Source organism: Mustela nigripes, chromosome X, assembly GCF_022355385.1.
Source record: "Mustela nigripes isolate SB6536 chromosome X, MUSNIG.SB6536, whole genome shotgun sequence".
Lineage (NCBI taxonomy): Eukaryota > Metazoa > Chordata > Mammalia > Carnivora > Mustelidae > Mustela > Mustela nigripes.
In genome coordinates this window covers 81,324,945-81,339,860 of record NC_081575.1, presented here as the reverse complement: position 1 = coordinate 81,339,860, position 14,916 = coordinate 81,324,945, and the positions used below count along the sequence as shown (strand labels likewise).

The window sequence follows — 14,916 nt, the reverse complement described above, 5'->3', positions numbered from 1 at the left end:
CCAAGCGCCAGCAGCCCTGCGGGCAGGAGCTCTCCGAGGCCCCCAGACCCAGGCCCACCCCTCCCCCTGCCAGCAGCTCCACTACCGCCCCCACCCCTCCCCAACTCCCACCTGCAGCCCACCCGCCCTGCCCCGGGGCTCTGCCAGCCTCAAGGGGCTTGGGGCGGTGTCTTCCCCTTTCTCAGCTGTAGGGGAGGTGCGGGCAGTAGGCACGGCCTCGTGGTGCCTTGTCCCTCCCGCTGCCCCCGGGCTGCTCAGCGTTCCCTGGGCCAGAAGGCCGACTGCCAAATCCTCCTCATGCCCGCCCCCGCCCCCCGCCCGCGGCCTTGGGAGCCCGAGGAGGAGGTGAGGGGCAGGCACAGATTCCGCAGAGCACCGATAAGATGGGCAAAGGGACGTGCCTCCTCGGACCCAGTGGCCTTGGGAGCTGGGCCCCTCGGGATCTGGGGTCCAGGCCTGTCCCCAGATTGGCCCTGGGGCTTCGTCCTTCTCGGGAGGGGCAGAACCCGGGGTGGGAGGGGAGCCTGGCACGGGGCTGGGGGCAGGCTCAGCTGTGGAGATGATGGCCTATCACGGTCTCTGACCGTTCCTCAGGACCTGGCTTCTGAGGGCCCATTTCGCAGCCCCAGAGACGTTTCTGGACTTGGCGAATCCTCAGTCCCTGGCCCCGCAGTGCTGGGGGAAGCTGCATGGACGAGGGGAAGGACGACGAGAGGGGAGGAGACGATGAAGGGGGTCAGAGCTGCGATTGGAGCCGAGAACTGGAAGCGCCTTAAAGAGACTGCGCGGTCCCCGCCCCCCTTCCCGCCAGCCTCAATGAATTAGAGCTGTGTTTCCCAAACTTGCCTGATCATAAGAATCCTCTCGGGCCCCAGTTAAAGATACAGGTTCCGGAGCGCCTCCCTTCGCGATTCTGATTCAGTAGGTCTGCGGGTGGAGCCGAGGAATCTGTAATTTTAACACGCTCCCCACGTGATTCTCGTGAACAAGCAAGTTTGGGAAATACTGAATTAAAGGAAACGGGGCCTGGCTGCCGGAGCGGCCTCCGCTAGGGGGCTACGGCGGGAGGATTCCCGGGGGGCGTCGCCTGCTTCCGCCGCCGCCTCCTTCAGTGAAAGTCCCTTTTGGGTCCAGCTGTCACAGCCGCCGCGCTCCCTCAGGCCGGGCGGGGGACACCCCAGGTCTGCGTGGCCCCCGCGCCGCCACGCCCAGTGGCCGCCCGAGCCCTGCGAGCAGGGGGAGGAGCCGCCGCCAGTGGAGGCGGAGGAGGTAGAGGAGGCGGAGACGGCGGAGACGGCGGAGAAGGCGGAGAGGAAGGTGGAGGCGGAGGCGAAGGTGGAGGGGAAGGTGGAGGCGGCGGGGAAGGTGGAGGCGGCGGGGAAGGTGGACGCCGCCGGGAAGGTGGAGACCGCGGAGGGTCCGGGCCGCCGGCTTGAGCTCAAGCTGGAGCCCGAACCCGAGCCGGTACTGGAGGCGGAGCAGGAGCCGAAGGGGGAGCCGAAGCAGGAGCTGGAGGATGAGAACCCAGCGCGGAGCGGCGGTGGCGGCAGCAGCGACGAGGTTCCTCCCCCCACCCTTCCCTCCGACCCCCCACGGGCCCCCGATCCCTCTCCGCGGCGCAGTCGTGCCCCCCGCCGCCGACCCCGGCCACGACCACAGACCCGGCTCCGTACCCCGCCGCAGCCTAGGCCACGGCCCCCGCCCCGGCCCCGGCCCCGGCGCGGCCCTGGGGGCGGATGCCTGGATGTGGATTTCGCTGTGGGTCCACCAGGCTGTTCCCACGTGAACAGCTTTAAGGTGGGAGAGAACTGGAGGCAGGAACTGCGGGTGATCTACCAGTGCTTCGTGTGGTGTGGAACCCCAGAGACCAGGAAAAGCAAGGCAAAGTCGTGCATCTGCCATGTGTGTGGCACCCATTTGAACAGACTTCACTCTTGCCTTTCCTGTGTCTTCTTTGGCTGCTTCACAGAGAAACACATTCACGAGCACGCTGAGACGAAGCAGCACAACTTAGCCGTAGACCTTTATTATGGAGGTATATACTGCTTTATGTGTAAGGACTATGTATATGACAAAGACATTGAGCAAATTGCCAAAGAAGAGCAAGGAGAGGCTTTGAAATTACAAGCCTCCACCTCAACTGAGGTTTCTCACCAGCAGTGTTCAGTGCCGGGACTCGGGGAGAAGTACCCGACCTGGGAGACAACCAAACCCGAGTTAGAACTGCTGGGACACAACCCAAGGAGGAGAAGAATCACGTCAAGCTTCACCATCGGCTTAAGAGGACTGATCAATCTCGGCAACACGTGCTTTATGAACTGCATCGTCCAGGCCCTCACCCACACGCCCATCCTGAGAGATTTCTTCCTCTCTGACCGGCACAGATGTGAAATGCCAAGCCCTGAGTTGTGTCTGGTCTGTGAGATGTCGTCGCTTTTTCGGGAGCTGTACTCTGGAAACCCGTCTCCTCACGTTCCTTACAAGTTGCTGCACCTGGTATGGATACACGCCCGTCACTTAGCAGGATACAGGCAACAGGATGCCCACGAGTTCCTCATTGCGGCCTTAGATGTCCTGCACAGGCACTGCAAAGGGGATGACGCTGGGAAGGCCACCAACAATCCCAACCACTGTAACTGCATCATAGACCAAATCTTCACAGGTGGCCTGCAGTCCGACGTCACCTGTCAAGCCTGCCATGGCGTCTCCACCACCATAGACCCATGCTGGGACATCAGTTTGGACTTGCCTGGCTCTTGCACCTCCTTCTGGCCCATGAGCCCAGGGAGGGAGAGCAGTGTGAACGGGGAAAGCCACCTGCCAGGAATCACCACCCTCACGGACTGCCTGCGAAGGTTTACGAGGCCAGAGCACTTGGGAAGTAGTGCCAAAATCAAGTGTGGTAGTTGCCAAAGCTACCAGGAATCTACCAAACAGCTCACCATGAATAAGTTACCTGTTGTTGCCTGTTTTCATTTCAAACGGTTTGAACACTCAGCCAAGCAGAGGCGCAAGATCACTACCTACATATCCTTCCCTCTGGAGCTGGATATGACACCATTCATGGCCTCGAGTAAAGAGAGCAGGATGAATGGACAGTTGCAGCTGCCAACCAATAGTGCAAACGATGAGAATAAGTATTCCTTGTTTGCTGTGGTTAATCACCAAGGAACCTTGGAGAGTGGCCACTACACCAGCTTCATCCGGCACCACAAGGACCAGTGGTTCAAGTGTGATGATGCCGTCATCACCAAGGCCAGTATCAAGGACGTTCTGGACAGTGAAGGGTATTTACTGTTCTATCACAAACAGGTCCTGGAACATGAGTCAGAAAAAGTGAAAGAAATGAGTACACAAGCCTACTGAAGCGATACGCAGACCTACCCGTCATGGGAGATGGCAACACCCGTCCGACAACTGGCATCGAGATTTAAAGGACCTACTTGTGTGGCCCATGGGCCCGACAGAGTAAGAATTGAACAGTACCCAGTGTCTGAGAGGTCCTGGTTGGAAGAGAAATAGACGGGGCGGGAGAAGAGGCTCTAGTCTAAGCAGTCCCTTGAAGGAAAATTCAAGAGCAGGAATGCTCTAGGCAGGGAAGGCAGGAGCAGGGAAATCCCGACACTGGTACATATCCTATATTCCTCCAAAAGATTGTGTGGTAAAGTGTGGGGTGGGAGGGGGGTGGTGTGGGGGGGGTGTGTGCCCTTGTAACCGTAAAACATCTTTCTCCATGGGTGTTTCAGCTTCAACTGACCAATCACATAACAGTTATATGTTCGGCAATGGGGGTGTGGGTGGAAAGAAAAGTATATAAATGCAGCCCATGACCTGTATGGGTATGAAAGCGGAAAAGTGGAGGAGGCAAGGATATCTCATTGACAAACACCTTTGCCAGTTTCTTTGTATTCGTGATTTTTTGTGCTATTAAATGCAGTATTAAAAAAAAAAAAAGAAAAGCCCGTGGGGCTAGTGAAAGAAGAAGAAAGAAGGGGGCTTGTATAAGGGGAGCGATTGCTCCAAAAGTAGAGAAGACAAAAAAAAAAAAAAAATCCTGTAAGATAAGCAACCAGCACAGACAGGCCTCAGCTAAGAGTATAGTGTGTGAGTGTTAAAAAAAAAAAAAGCTGTATGATATACTTGAGCAAATCAATGAACCTCTTTGCGATTGTTTTCTCATCTGTACAATGCAGATAATTCCTACCTTAAAGGGTTATTGTTAAAGATTAAATGATATAAAATGTGTCAAAGTATAAAGTAAAAGGCTTGGAACTTTGTAGGGGCTCAGTAAACGTTTGTTGGATCTGAAACTTCTTTGGACCAGGACCAGAATGCATCAGAGGTGAGGATCAGTCCTCCCCGAGACCGTGGATGGAACGGACATGCATCGTATCACGTGCAGTCTTTCTCTCTCTCTCTCTCTCTCTCTCACACACACACACACACACACACACACACTTCTAACCCTCCAACCCTGTCTACCTGGACCCCTAAGGCAATGGAGTCAACTATGGTCCCCATATAAGCGCATTACAACCAGTGCCACGCCAGGGGTGGGGGGAGGGGGAGGAGTGCCCCAACTGTCTCCCAAAGTCATTCCGTCCATTTAGAAGACCATCGTGTTTTCATGACTCAGCACCCTTGTGATGGGACTCTCAGGGCCAGTATGCTGCCAGGCCTCCCCATGAGTGTGTTTGCTGGCCCTTGCCTTCCCTGAGCATTATGCCTGTGGCTATAAGATTCACCTGCAGGCATAGATCCGTAGGACTATTTTCCAAAGCTCGCCGGTCTGCCAGCCCAGGGATATCGATGGAGTGGCACCTTGGTCTCTAAGCCAGAACAGATAAGACAGATGAGATGTGCCCAGGAGGGGGTGAGCACTGGCGCTTCCTTATTTTCTCTCTAGTGCCAGGTACAAAGGGACCTATAACCTAGAAAATCTTGGGGGGAGGGAAACTGGATCAGACCCATGGGGCTTGGATCCACTAGCTCTGGTAAAAGGCTGGCCCCCCACCCTCACCCCTGGGGCTTCCCAAATCTACTTTCTGGTCCACTCCTTTGAGAATACAGATATATTTCTGTGGTTGTGGGTGCAACCCCAGTGGGATCACAGATTTTTCTTTAGGACAGGGGTTGTGGCTCTTCTCGTACCTGGGGCTGCATACTCGGCCCTGGCCCAGAGTAAGAGATAGTCAAAATACTTACCTGGGTGACTCAATGAAGCAATACACCTTCCTTTCATAACCGAATTTTTGCCAACACCCGGGGCCCATGATCCTTCAGGAGAATATGTCAAAAGTGTTATTTTTGGTATCTTGTAGGATGGGGGAGATCAAACAATGAGAGGCCTCAGGTGTCGCTTGGCAACTTAATGCAGGGTATCTGACCACCTCTTGGGAAGACAGCCATGTCCTCACTCCTCATCTCTGTCACAGGAAGAGCTCAGGAAGCCATGTGCCACCAACCTCTGCTTGCAGAAACTCTCTTTTGCATTTTTCAGCTTGTTTAGTTGGAAATGGTTTAAACCCAGGGCTAAGTGGCAAAAGTAAAAATAGTATAGCAGATTTACCAGATTCACTGATTGCTAACACGTATGCACACTCCTAAGTAAGTGTGTGTGTGTGTGTGTGTGTGTGTCTGGACCATATGATGGTAAGTTACATGCATCGTAGCCCTTTGTGCCTAATGTACCTCAGCATGCATTGCCTACCAATGGGCATGTTCTCTACATCACGGTATATAGTTAAGAGCATCAGTAAATTTAACATTGATCTAGGGGCGCCTGGGTGGCTCAGTTTGTTGAGTGACTGCCTTCGGCTCAGGTCATTATCCCGGGGGCCTGGGATCGAGTCCCACATCGGGCTCCCTGCTCAGTGGAGAGTCTGCTTCTCCCTCTGCCTCTGTGATCTCTCTTGCTTTCGTTCTCTCTCAGATAAATAATAAAATTTAAAAAAAAATTAACACTGGTCCAATACTATGATCTGATCTCCTGTCTGTACTTCAGTTTTGTCTGTTGGCCCAAAGACCTCCTTAACAGCGCTCCCCTCTCCATCATAGGATCTGGTCTAGAGTGAGGTATTGCTTTTAGTTGTCATGTCTCTTTAGCCTCCTTCAGTCTGGAACACTTCCACAAACTTACTTTGTCTTGTATGGCATTAGCATTTTAATAGACTTTTCCTCATTTTGGGTTTGTCTGACACAGAAAGTGTCTTAAGTACCCTGCACTCAGGAATAGTCCTAGGAGCTAGGAATGGCCGAACAGGCTGGGGCTGACCCACCCGTCTCCGCTGGTGCAAAGCACGACCACCAGAGGGAGCAGCTGTGCCTGGCCCTTCCTAATGGAAGCACACACCTCTAGGAAACACCATTGTCCCTCAGCAACAGTGGAGCCGTTCAAGCCCAGCCCTTCACCCCTACCTGTCACCAACCCCCAAACTGAGCCACTGAATGTAATAGCATCAGCCAGGGCTCGCTTGCGGATCACACCACTGTGGGACCCGGGGCACCAGTGTATTGGGCAGGTATGTGTTACCTTGATTTCCAGTGGAGAGTCAAGCATGTCTGGCCCCTTGGGTGGGTACCGCTGTGGTGGGGTCTTCTTGGCGGGGGTGGGGAGGAGACCAGAACGGAATGCCCTTGACGCCTTTAGCCTTTATCAATGTTCCCTGCCCCCCCTGCCCCGCTCCCATGGTGGGCACAGCAGCAGTGGGGAGGGCGGCAGGGAAGGGGTGAGTTCTTAAACAGCTTCGGGGGCAGCGGGCAGGAAGCTGGGGCCCAGACTAAGTAAGGAAAAACATGGATTAGGTCAACAACAGATGGGGTTGTGACTTATGGGTGACTTTCAGACACATCTGGGCTATTTTACGTGACGGCTGGGATTCCGGTGTGAGCAAATGTGGGCTAGAGCTGGTGAAACTCAAGCTAATGTTTAACTCCGACTCCATCTACTTGCACAAGCTGGGAAGGCCAGGGGAACTTGGTTCACATATAGATTTATGATCTGGGCCCCGAAGGGCACAGACGGCAGATGAGTGCTGACGACGGGGGTTCTTATCCACTCAGAGAGCTCAGAATGAGGGACCAAACAATGCGGCCCTTCCCTTTCACCCCTTGTACATGCCTCCCACAGTTTTTTTAGCCTAACCTGGTTGAAAATTCAGGACCCCACCAACTTCCAATTTCCTGAAGTAGCCAAATGCTGAGACTTACTCTGGTCCACAGTTCACATATGCAACTGCCTCACTTCTTCCCCATCCACGGGGAATCCTGATCAGGGATGCCATCAACCAAGAGGTCTTTTCCAATCAAGAAAAAACAGAGTGGCCCCCATTACAACTCGTGTTCTCATAATGCAGTAGAGTGGAAGCCAGACACCTCTATTTTCGCCAAATGTATATTCACACCCGGAAGTGAAGGCCCTGTCCTCTGAGACTATGAAGGTCAGGGCCCACAGCTGTATGTCATTACACACTGACCTTTCCAGGCAGGTGATCTGATACCATTTTAAAACTCTTGTATTAAAATGTATCAATTATATAGGAGAATGCATGTATCATAAGGGTACAATTCAATGCATTTCTAGGAACATAAGGGTACAATTCAATGCATTTCTAGGAAATGAACAGATCCCTGCAAACAACATCGAGGTCAAGAAACAGAACATTGCCATAGCGAGGCCCCACTTCTGCTTCCTTCTAGTCAATAATAACCCCAAAGAGGAATCCCTATCCTGACTTCTTCCACTGTAGATGTAGTACCCGAGAGTTGCTTTTTTTTTTTTTTAATATGCCTTCTATAAATGGAATTGTTCAGTTTGTATACTTTTGTGTCTGGCTTCTTTTACTCAACATTTTAGGGGCTTCAGATCTGAAGTCCTTTTGTCAAGAAAAATTCTGGGGAGTGTCACTCTTTCTGTCTAATGAGCTAAAAGTGAGAATCCATACTCCTAGTGATTGCTGATATACTGAATCCATTCAAAGTGACCTAGGCCATTGCAAAGTTGGACCTTGAGAGTGTGTCTAATCTCAGGTATAAGAAGATGGTGGACAGAAAACAGTCTTCCAGAGAATCTTGGGATAATTTGCCCCAGAAATGTTGCTCTTGGGCCCTGTTCTGTTTAATAATCTTGGACCACAGCCCCAGTCCAATAGCTCCTGGATGGGATGCCTATTCTGGTAAATCCTCAAATTTATATGGGCAGCAGAGTCAATTGGAGGGCTTAATACATAGATTATTGGGTCCTGCCTCCAAAATTTATGATTTCAGTGGATCTGGGAGGTGGGACTCTAGAATTTGTATTTCTTTTTTTAATATTTTATTTATCTATTTGACACAGAGAGAGAGAAAGACAGCAAGAGAGGGAATACAAGCAGGGGGAGTGGGAGAGGGGGAAGCAGGCTTCCTGCCAAGCAGGGAGCCCGATGCGGGGTTCGATCCCAGGGCCCTGGGATCATGACCCGAGCCAGGGGCAGACGCTTAACGACTGAGCCACCCAGGCACCCCAAGAATTTGTATTTTTAACACATTGCCTGGTGATGCCTCTGGTTCTGGGATGGAGCTTCGAGAACCAGTCATCTGTTCAGTTCGCTTTCACACTGAGGTCCTTGGAGCCCAAGGACTCTGTGAAGATGCTTCAGTGCGCACCTTGGAGAGCACCCAAAGAACAAGGAGGAGGGTACATTGGTGAAAATCAGGAACTCTTAACCCCACTTTTGACCAGAGCAGCTCCCCTGTTATTTATTTTAGATCTTGGGGTTCCAAGTAATACTTGAAGAAAAAGTTCTGCCCCTAAAATTTGTAAAAGCTGAAAATTGCAGCGCTAAGGAGCTGAATACCCTGAGGGAATGATGTATTTTAAACTACATGGGTGGTGTATCTGGGAAATAATCCACCGTGCTCTGGAGACCTGGCCTCCTGTGTGCCCTTAAACTAGATGGTCCTGGGCAGGGGGGGACTTGGTTTCCTTGGAACTTAAAGAGGTGCAGATTTATGAGGATGGAAGTGATAAGGGAAAACAATTATAAATAAGGTGCCAAGTCATATGAATAAAGAATTTTTTTTTTTTTTCTGGCAAGAGAGCACACTAAGATGACATGAACAGTGTAAGGGCCTATTTAGCTAGAGCAGCTCCATCCTGGCCCTGCCCCTCCCCCTTCAGGGAACTTACTTAAAAACAAGTCCTGGAAACCAGTCCCAGGTAACAAAGCCCAAATACAAAGATGGGTCAGGCCAAGTGGAGGCATTCAGTCAGTGGGGGCACATACTGTCTCCTAGCTACCAAAGAGTACGGGCCCCGCCCTTTGGGTGACTTTTGGGCGCCCATTCTGACCAAGGTAATAGGCTAATTCAAATATCTACTATAGAGTAAATTGTAATTCAATTGGTCACTTATGTGTGACCTAGCAGGACTGTGCAGCTTTCTCTGTGTTACAATTTCATTGGTCACCTGTGCGTGGCCAGGCCCAACCACATGGCCTTTGCTCTATAAAAGCTAGTCTATAAGGCAGAGGGTGGTCGCCTCTTTGCAAGAGACGTCCCTGGCCGGTCAGTTTGATTCTTGATGCTTGGTGCGAAATAAAGCTTTGCTTGACCTTCGCTTTGTATCAGTCTCGCTCCTTTGACCATGGAGCCAACAAACAGCACTCACCAACTCTGAACATATAGTAACACGAGATACATCTCGTGTTCTTTTTTTTTTAATTTTATTTATTTATTTGACAGAGATCACAAGTAGGCAGAGAGGCAGGCAGAGAGAGAGGAGGAAGCAGGCTCCCTGCTGAGCAGAGAGCCCGATAAATACTCAATCCCAGGACCCTGGGATCATGACCTGAGCTGAAGACAGCGGCTTAACCCACTGAGCCACCCAGGCGCCCCTCCCTCTTACCTTCTTCCTTCTCATGCTCTCTATCACTCTCTCTCTCTCTCAAATAAATAAATAAAATCTTTAAAAAAAGAGAGAACTTATTTTAAAAATAACTATTGAAAGATACACTTCAGGAAGAAGGAAATTGAAATCAGGTAGAAGGGGTGAATAGGTGGCAAGGAATAGTGAACAAAAATTGGTAAATATGTGGAAATCTGAGTAAGCATTAGGTGTATGAAACAGTAATAATGTCGAATGAGCTGGAGATATAAAAACAAGCTGGCACCAAAAACATTGGAGCAAAAAACATCTAAGACAGCAGGAGGCTATTAATATTTAAAGCATTTTAAAGCTCTCGTATTGTTTGTGAGAAAGGTATGGGCATTGCCTGAATTCAGACCTTGTTAAGTCAAGTATAAACGTTTAAACATTTAAGGATATGGGCTTCTAATTTCTGGCAATGGCAGGCTTGGTTCTTTGGTTCGACTTGCCTGTTGAAGTAATGGAATATGCTGCATAAAATCTTCCAATTTAAAGGCCCTGATGAGCTGATAGGACAGAGGGAAACTTCTAGGCCAAATTGAGATGAAAGCTTGTAACCACACAAGTAAGCAGAATATGGGCACCCCCCCCCCCACCAAAGCCAATTTGCTCTGAGGGTGTTTGCCTCCATCACTCACCTGAGCTTTGATTCAGTGGCCACACAGAGCTAGACAGGGAGAGAGGACTTAAGGCTTAGGGCCAGCCCAAGGTTGGAGTTTAATAAGAGAACCTCTCCACAATGAGCTGATACCTCCAAGGGCCTATGTCAGCCGCATAAGGGCAAACCAGAATGCAACAGCCCTCTGGCCCGACAATCCTAGAGAAATTGTACAAAAGACTGCCTTGGCACCAAGCAGAAGTCTCTTGCTTAAAAGTAAGGGGAAAACAGGGCGCCTGGGTGGCTCAGTGGGTTAAGCCGCTGCCTTCGGCTCAGGTCATGATTTCAGGGTCCTGGGATCGAGGCCCGCATCGGGCTCTCTGCTCAGCAGGGAGCCTGCTTCCCTCTCTCTCTCTGCCTGCCTCTCCATCTACTTGTGATTTCTCTCTGTCAAGTAAATAAATAAAATCTTAAAAAAAAAAAGAATCTATTAAAAAAAAAAAGTAAGGGGAAAACAAGAGGAGGGGATGCATATGTCTTTTTGAATTGGTGTTTTCGTTTTCTTTGGGTAGATACCCAGTAGTGGGATTATAGGTTCATGTGGTATTTTTATTTTTAAGATTTTTATTTATTTATTTGACATGCAGAGATCACAAGTAGGCAGAGAGGCAGGCAGAGAGAGAGGGGAAAGCAGGCTCCCTGCTGAGCAGAGATCCTGATGTGGGGCTCGATCCCAAGACCCTGGGATCATGACCTGAGCCCAAGGCAGAGGCTTTAACCCACTGAGCCACCCAGGCACCCCCGGTATTTTTATTTTTAATTTTTTTGAGGAACCTCCATACTATTTTCCCCAATGACTGCACCAATTTACATTCCCACCAAGAGAGCACGAGGGTTTCTTTTTCTCTACATCCTCGCGGGCACTTGTTTCTTATGTTTTCGATTCTAGCCATTCTGACAGGTGTAAGGTGATATCTTGTTGCAATTTTGATTTGCCTTTCCATGGTGATTAATGATGTTGGACATCTTTTCATGTGTCTGTTAGTCATCTGGATGTCTTCTTTGGAAAAAATGTTTATTCAGGTCCTCTGCCCATTTGAAATTTATTAATTTATTATTTTTTTAAAAGATTCTCCAGTAAGTTTTTTTTGCAAACTATTTGGATTTTGAGTTTTATTGGCTTACATTGTTATACAGAGAAAAAATGTATGCAATTTTGAACACTGAGCTATTTATAATTTTAATATGATTTCAAAGAGTTCAAGATACATGCACAAAACACACACGTAAACAGACACAAACAAGCCTCTTGTAAAGTAAATAAATATTTTGTGATGTAAATAACTGTTCCTTTTTGGAACTTTCTATACCCAGTTGAAGTCTTTTTTGACATTGGGATATTAACACTTATTAGACACAATCTTTATAAAGCAAGGTATTTATCTTCTTTTTTTTTTAAAGATCTTTTTTATTTTTTTATTTGTGAGAGAGGGAGAGAGAGAGCATGCACAAGCAGGGGGAAGGGTGGAGGGAGAGGGAGAAGCAGACTCCACACTGAGTAGGGAGCCCTAGGTGGGGCTCAATCCTGGGACCCTGGGATCATGACCTGAGCTGAAGGCAGATATTTAACGGACAGAGCCACCCAAGTGCCCCAAGTGTTTATTGCTTTGAAACTCAAATAATTCTTCTTCTTCTTCTTTTTTTAAAGATTTTATTTATTTATTTGAGAAAGAGAAAGGGCACAAGTGGGGGGTGGGGAGGGGGCAGAGGGAGATGGAGAAGCAGACTCCCTGCTGAGCAGGAAGCCCAGGACCCTAAGATCATGACCTGAGCGGCAGGCAGATGCTTAACCAATTGAGCCACTCAGATGCCCCTCAAATAATTCTTGAGAGGAGTATTTTTCTTATTGATCTAAAAAGAATGGTATGTGGAAGGCCAAAGAGGAAAAATCACTTCAAATGGTCAAAACAGAAGAAGACTGAAAAATAATATATTTACTAGCATAGGGAGACAGGGTTTTTTTTTTTTTTAAAGATTTTATTTATTTAAGAGGGAGAGAATGAGAGAGAGAGAGCGTGCACGCTCACAAGAGGGATAAGGTCAGAGGGAGAAGCAGAATCCCTGCCAAGCAGGGAGCCCAATGCGGGACTTGATCCCAGGACTCCGGGATCATGACCTGAGCTGAAGTCAGTCTATTAACCAACTGAGCCACCCAGGCGCCCCACAGGGAGAAAAATTTTAAGTATAGATTCTATTGATAATACTGATATTCAAAGGAATAGCTTTGGATTCATTGTCAGATTTTTCTCGGTCAGTTAAGGCCAAGAGTGTTGGTTTTATTTAGGAAGATACATTAAGTCTTTGAAGTAAGAATGATTGGGTTGTACAACTTAGTTTCTATGTAAGTGAAAGAATATACAAGGTATCAAATATAAACAATAGTGTAGCAAGAAAATAAACTAGCAGAAACAGTTACTCAACCAATAGCAATAATTAAGACCACCATTTGAAAGAAGACATCCTCTACACAAAGAATAAAAACATACTGTTAAAAGATTTTACAGCACACAACTGGATTCAATCCTAATTCATAACTGTTGCACTTCTTTCTTCTTCAGTATGAGAAGTCCCATGTTGTCTTCTGTCAATTCCTTGTGTTGATTACGTGAACCATCACAGGCAGGAAAGTCTTTGAACACTAAAACTCACAATAAGCTGTTTTAGTAAGACACAAATCTTTGGGGCACCTGGATGACTCATTCGGTTTAGTATCTGCCTTCAGCTCAGGTCACGATCTCAGGATCCTGGGATCGAGTTCTGCATGTGGGTCTATGCTCAGTGGAGAGTCTGCTTCTCCCTCTCCCTCTGTACTCTCTCTCTCACTCTCAATTAAAACAAAACAAAACAAAAAACTTAGAAAAAAAAGACACAAGTCTTCATCATTTTGGGACTTTCCTTTTGTATATTAAGATGAATCAAGCTATCCTTCTGTCATTTTTGATTCTGGAGGAATGGACAAATTGCAAGATAGCCAAGTAGTACAAGTGCACCAACGAAAGGCAATAATCGAAGCCATTCTAAAACTCTGAGCTGGATGAACCTGGTAATGCTCTCGGGATGGGAGCTGTTTTAAAGATTTTTTTTTAAGATTTATTTAAGAGAGGGAGAGAGAAAGAGAGAGCACACAGAGGGGTGGAAGGAGAGAAGCAGACTCCCCGCTGAGTGTGACCTGAGATTGTGTCCCCCATGAGATTGTGACCTGAGCCAAAATCAAGAGTGGGAGGCTTAACTGGCTGAGCCACCCAGACGCCCCTGGGGAGCTGCTTTAGCTACACAGGGAGCAGCACCTTCATGATAGGGGCCATGCTTTCCAGTACTGTCCTTGACAGCAACATCTACTCCTCTCCAGCCACCTGCCCCCCACTCTCCAGTGCAGCTTCTGGGTCTGTAGGGGGAGAACAGAAGTGGCAGGCATGCATCCTGGTCAGGGCTCTGGAGCAGGCAGATCTCTGCCCATTTTTAATGAGATTATTTGGGTTTTTTGGTGTGAAGTTCTGTAGGTTCTTTATATATTGTAGCTATAAACCCCTTATCAGCTCTATCATCTGCAAATATCTTTTCCCATTAAGTAGGTTGTTTTTGTGTTTTGTTGGATAGTTTCCTTCTCTGTGCAGAAGCTTTTTACTATATGCATCACAGCACTATTTATAATAGTCAAGATATGGAAGCAGCCCAAGTGTCCATTGATAAATGAATGGAAAAAGAAGAAGGCATATATATATGAAATGGAACATCATATATATATGAGATGGAATATCATGCAGCCATAAAAGGATGAAATCTTGCCATTTGCAGCAATATGGATGGAGCTAGAGGGCGTTATGCCAAATGAAATAAATCAGGCAGAGAAAGACAAATACCATATGACCTCACTTGTATGTGGAATCTAAAAAATAAAACAAATGAATGAACAAACAGAATCAGATCTATAAACACAGGGAACAAACTGATGGTTGTCAGAAGAGAGGAGCATGGGGGATGGGCAAAAATAGATGAAAGAGAGTGGGAGATACAGGCTTCCAGTTAGGGGATGAATAATTCATGGGATAAAAGGTACAGCAAAGGGAATAAGGTTAATCATATTTTACACACACCATATATATTTCCTAGCACCCAAGTATTAATACATGCATTTTTTTCAAGCGTAGTTGGAATACTAACCACATTCTAGGCTAGAAAACAAGTCTCAATACATACATGGCATTAGTTTCATTCAGAGTACCTTCCCTGATTACAATGAAATTGAGTTAGAACTAAAAAGCAACCATAACAGCAAAAACTTGTAAAAAGTTCTTTGGTGAAAAAAATCATGGAAACAAATGATAATGAAAACACAACGGTTCAAAATCTGTGG

At 48.0% G+C, this 14,916-nt stretch overlaps 1 protein-coding gene, 1 long non-coding RNA gene and 1 pseudogene across 2 annotated transcripts in view; 2 read left to right on the top strand and 1 right to left on the bottom strand.

The window, feature by feature from the left end:
* Nucleotides 1–383: 383 nt before the first annotated feature.
* USP27X (ubiquitin specific peptidase 27 X-linked) lies at nucleotides 384–3,798 on the top strand. The gene is made up of 2 exons (XM_059385255.1): nucleotides 384–511; nucleotides 1,017–3,798. The coding sequence occupies exons 1-2, from the start codon at nucleotides 384–386 to the stop codon at nucleotides 3,364–3,366; spliced, it is 2,478 nt and encodes an 825-aa protein (XP_059241238.1). The 3' UTR covers nucleotides 3,367–3,798.
* A 2,599-nt stretch (nucleotides 3,799–6,397) lies between these two features.
* Nucleotides 6,398–14,916, top strand: part of LOC132007716 (uncharacterized) — a 50,815-nt gene continuing 42,296 nt past the window's right edge. Inside the window, exon 1 of the long non-coding RNA XR_009401420.1 lies at nucleotides 6,398–6,521. This is a non-coding gene — a long non-coding RNA (uncharacterized LOC132007716). The remainder of the gene's footprint in view (nucleotides 6,522–14,916) is intronic.
* Nucleotides 13,091–13,981, bottom strand: LOC132007648 (CDGSH iron-sulfur domain-containing protein 2-like; annotated as a pseudogene).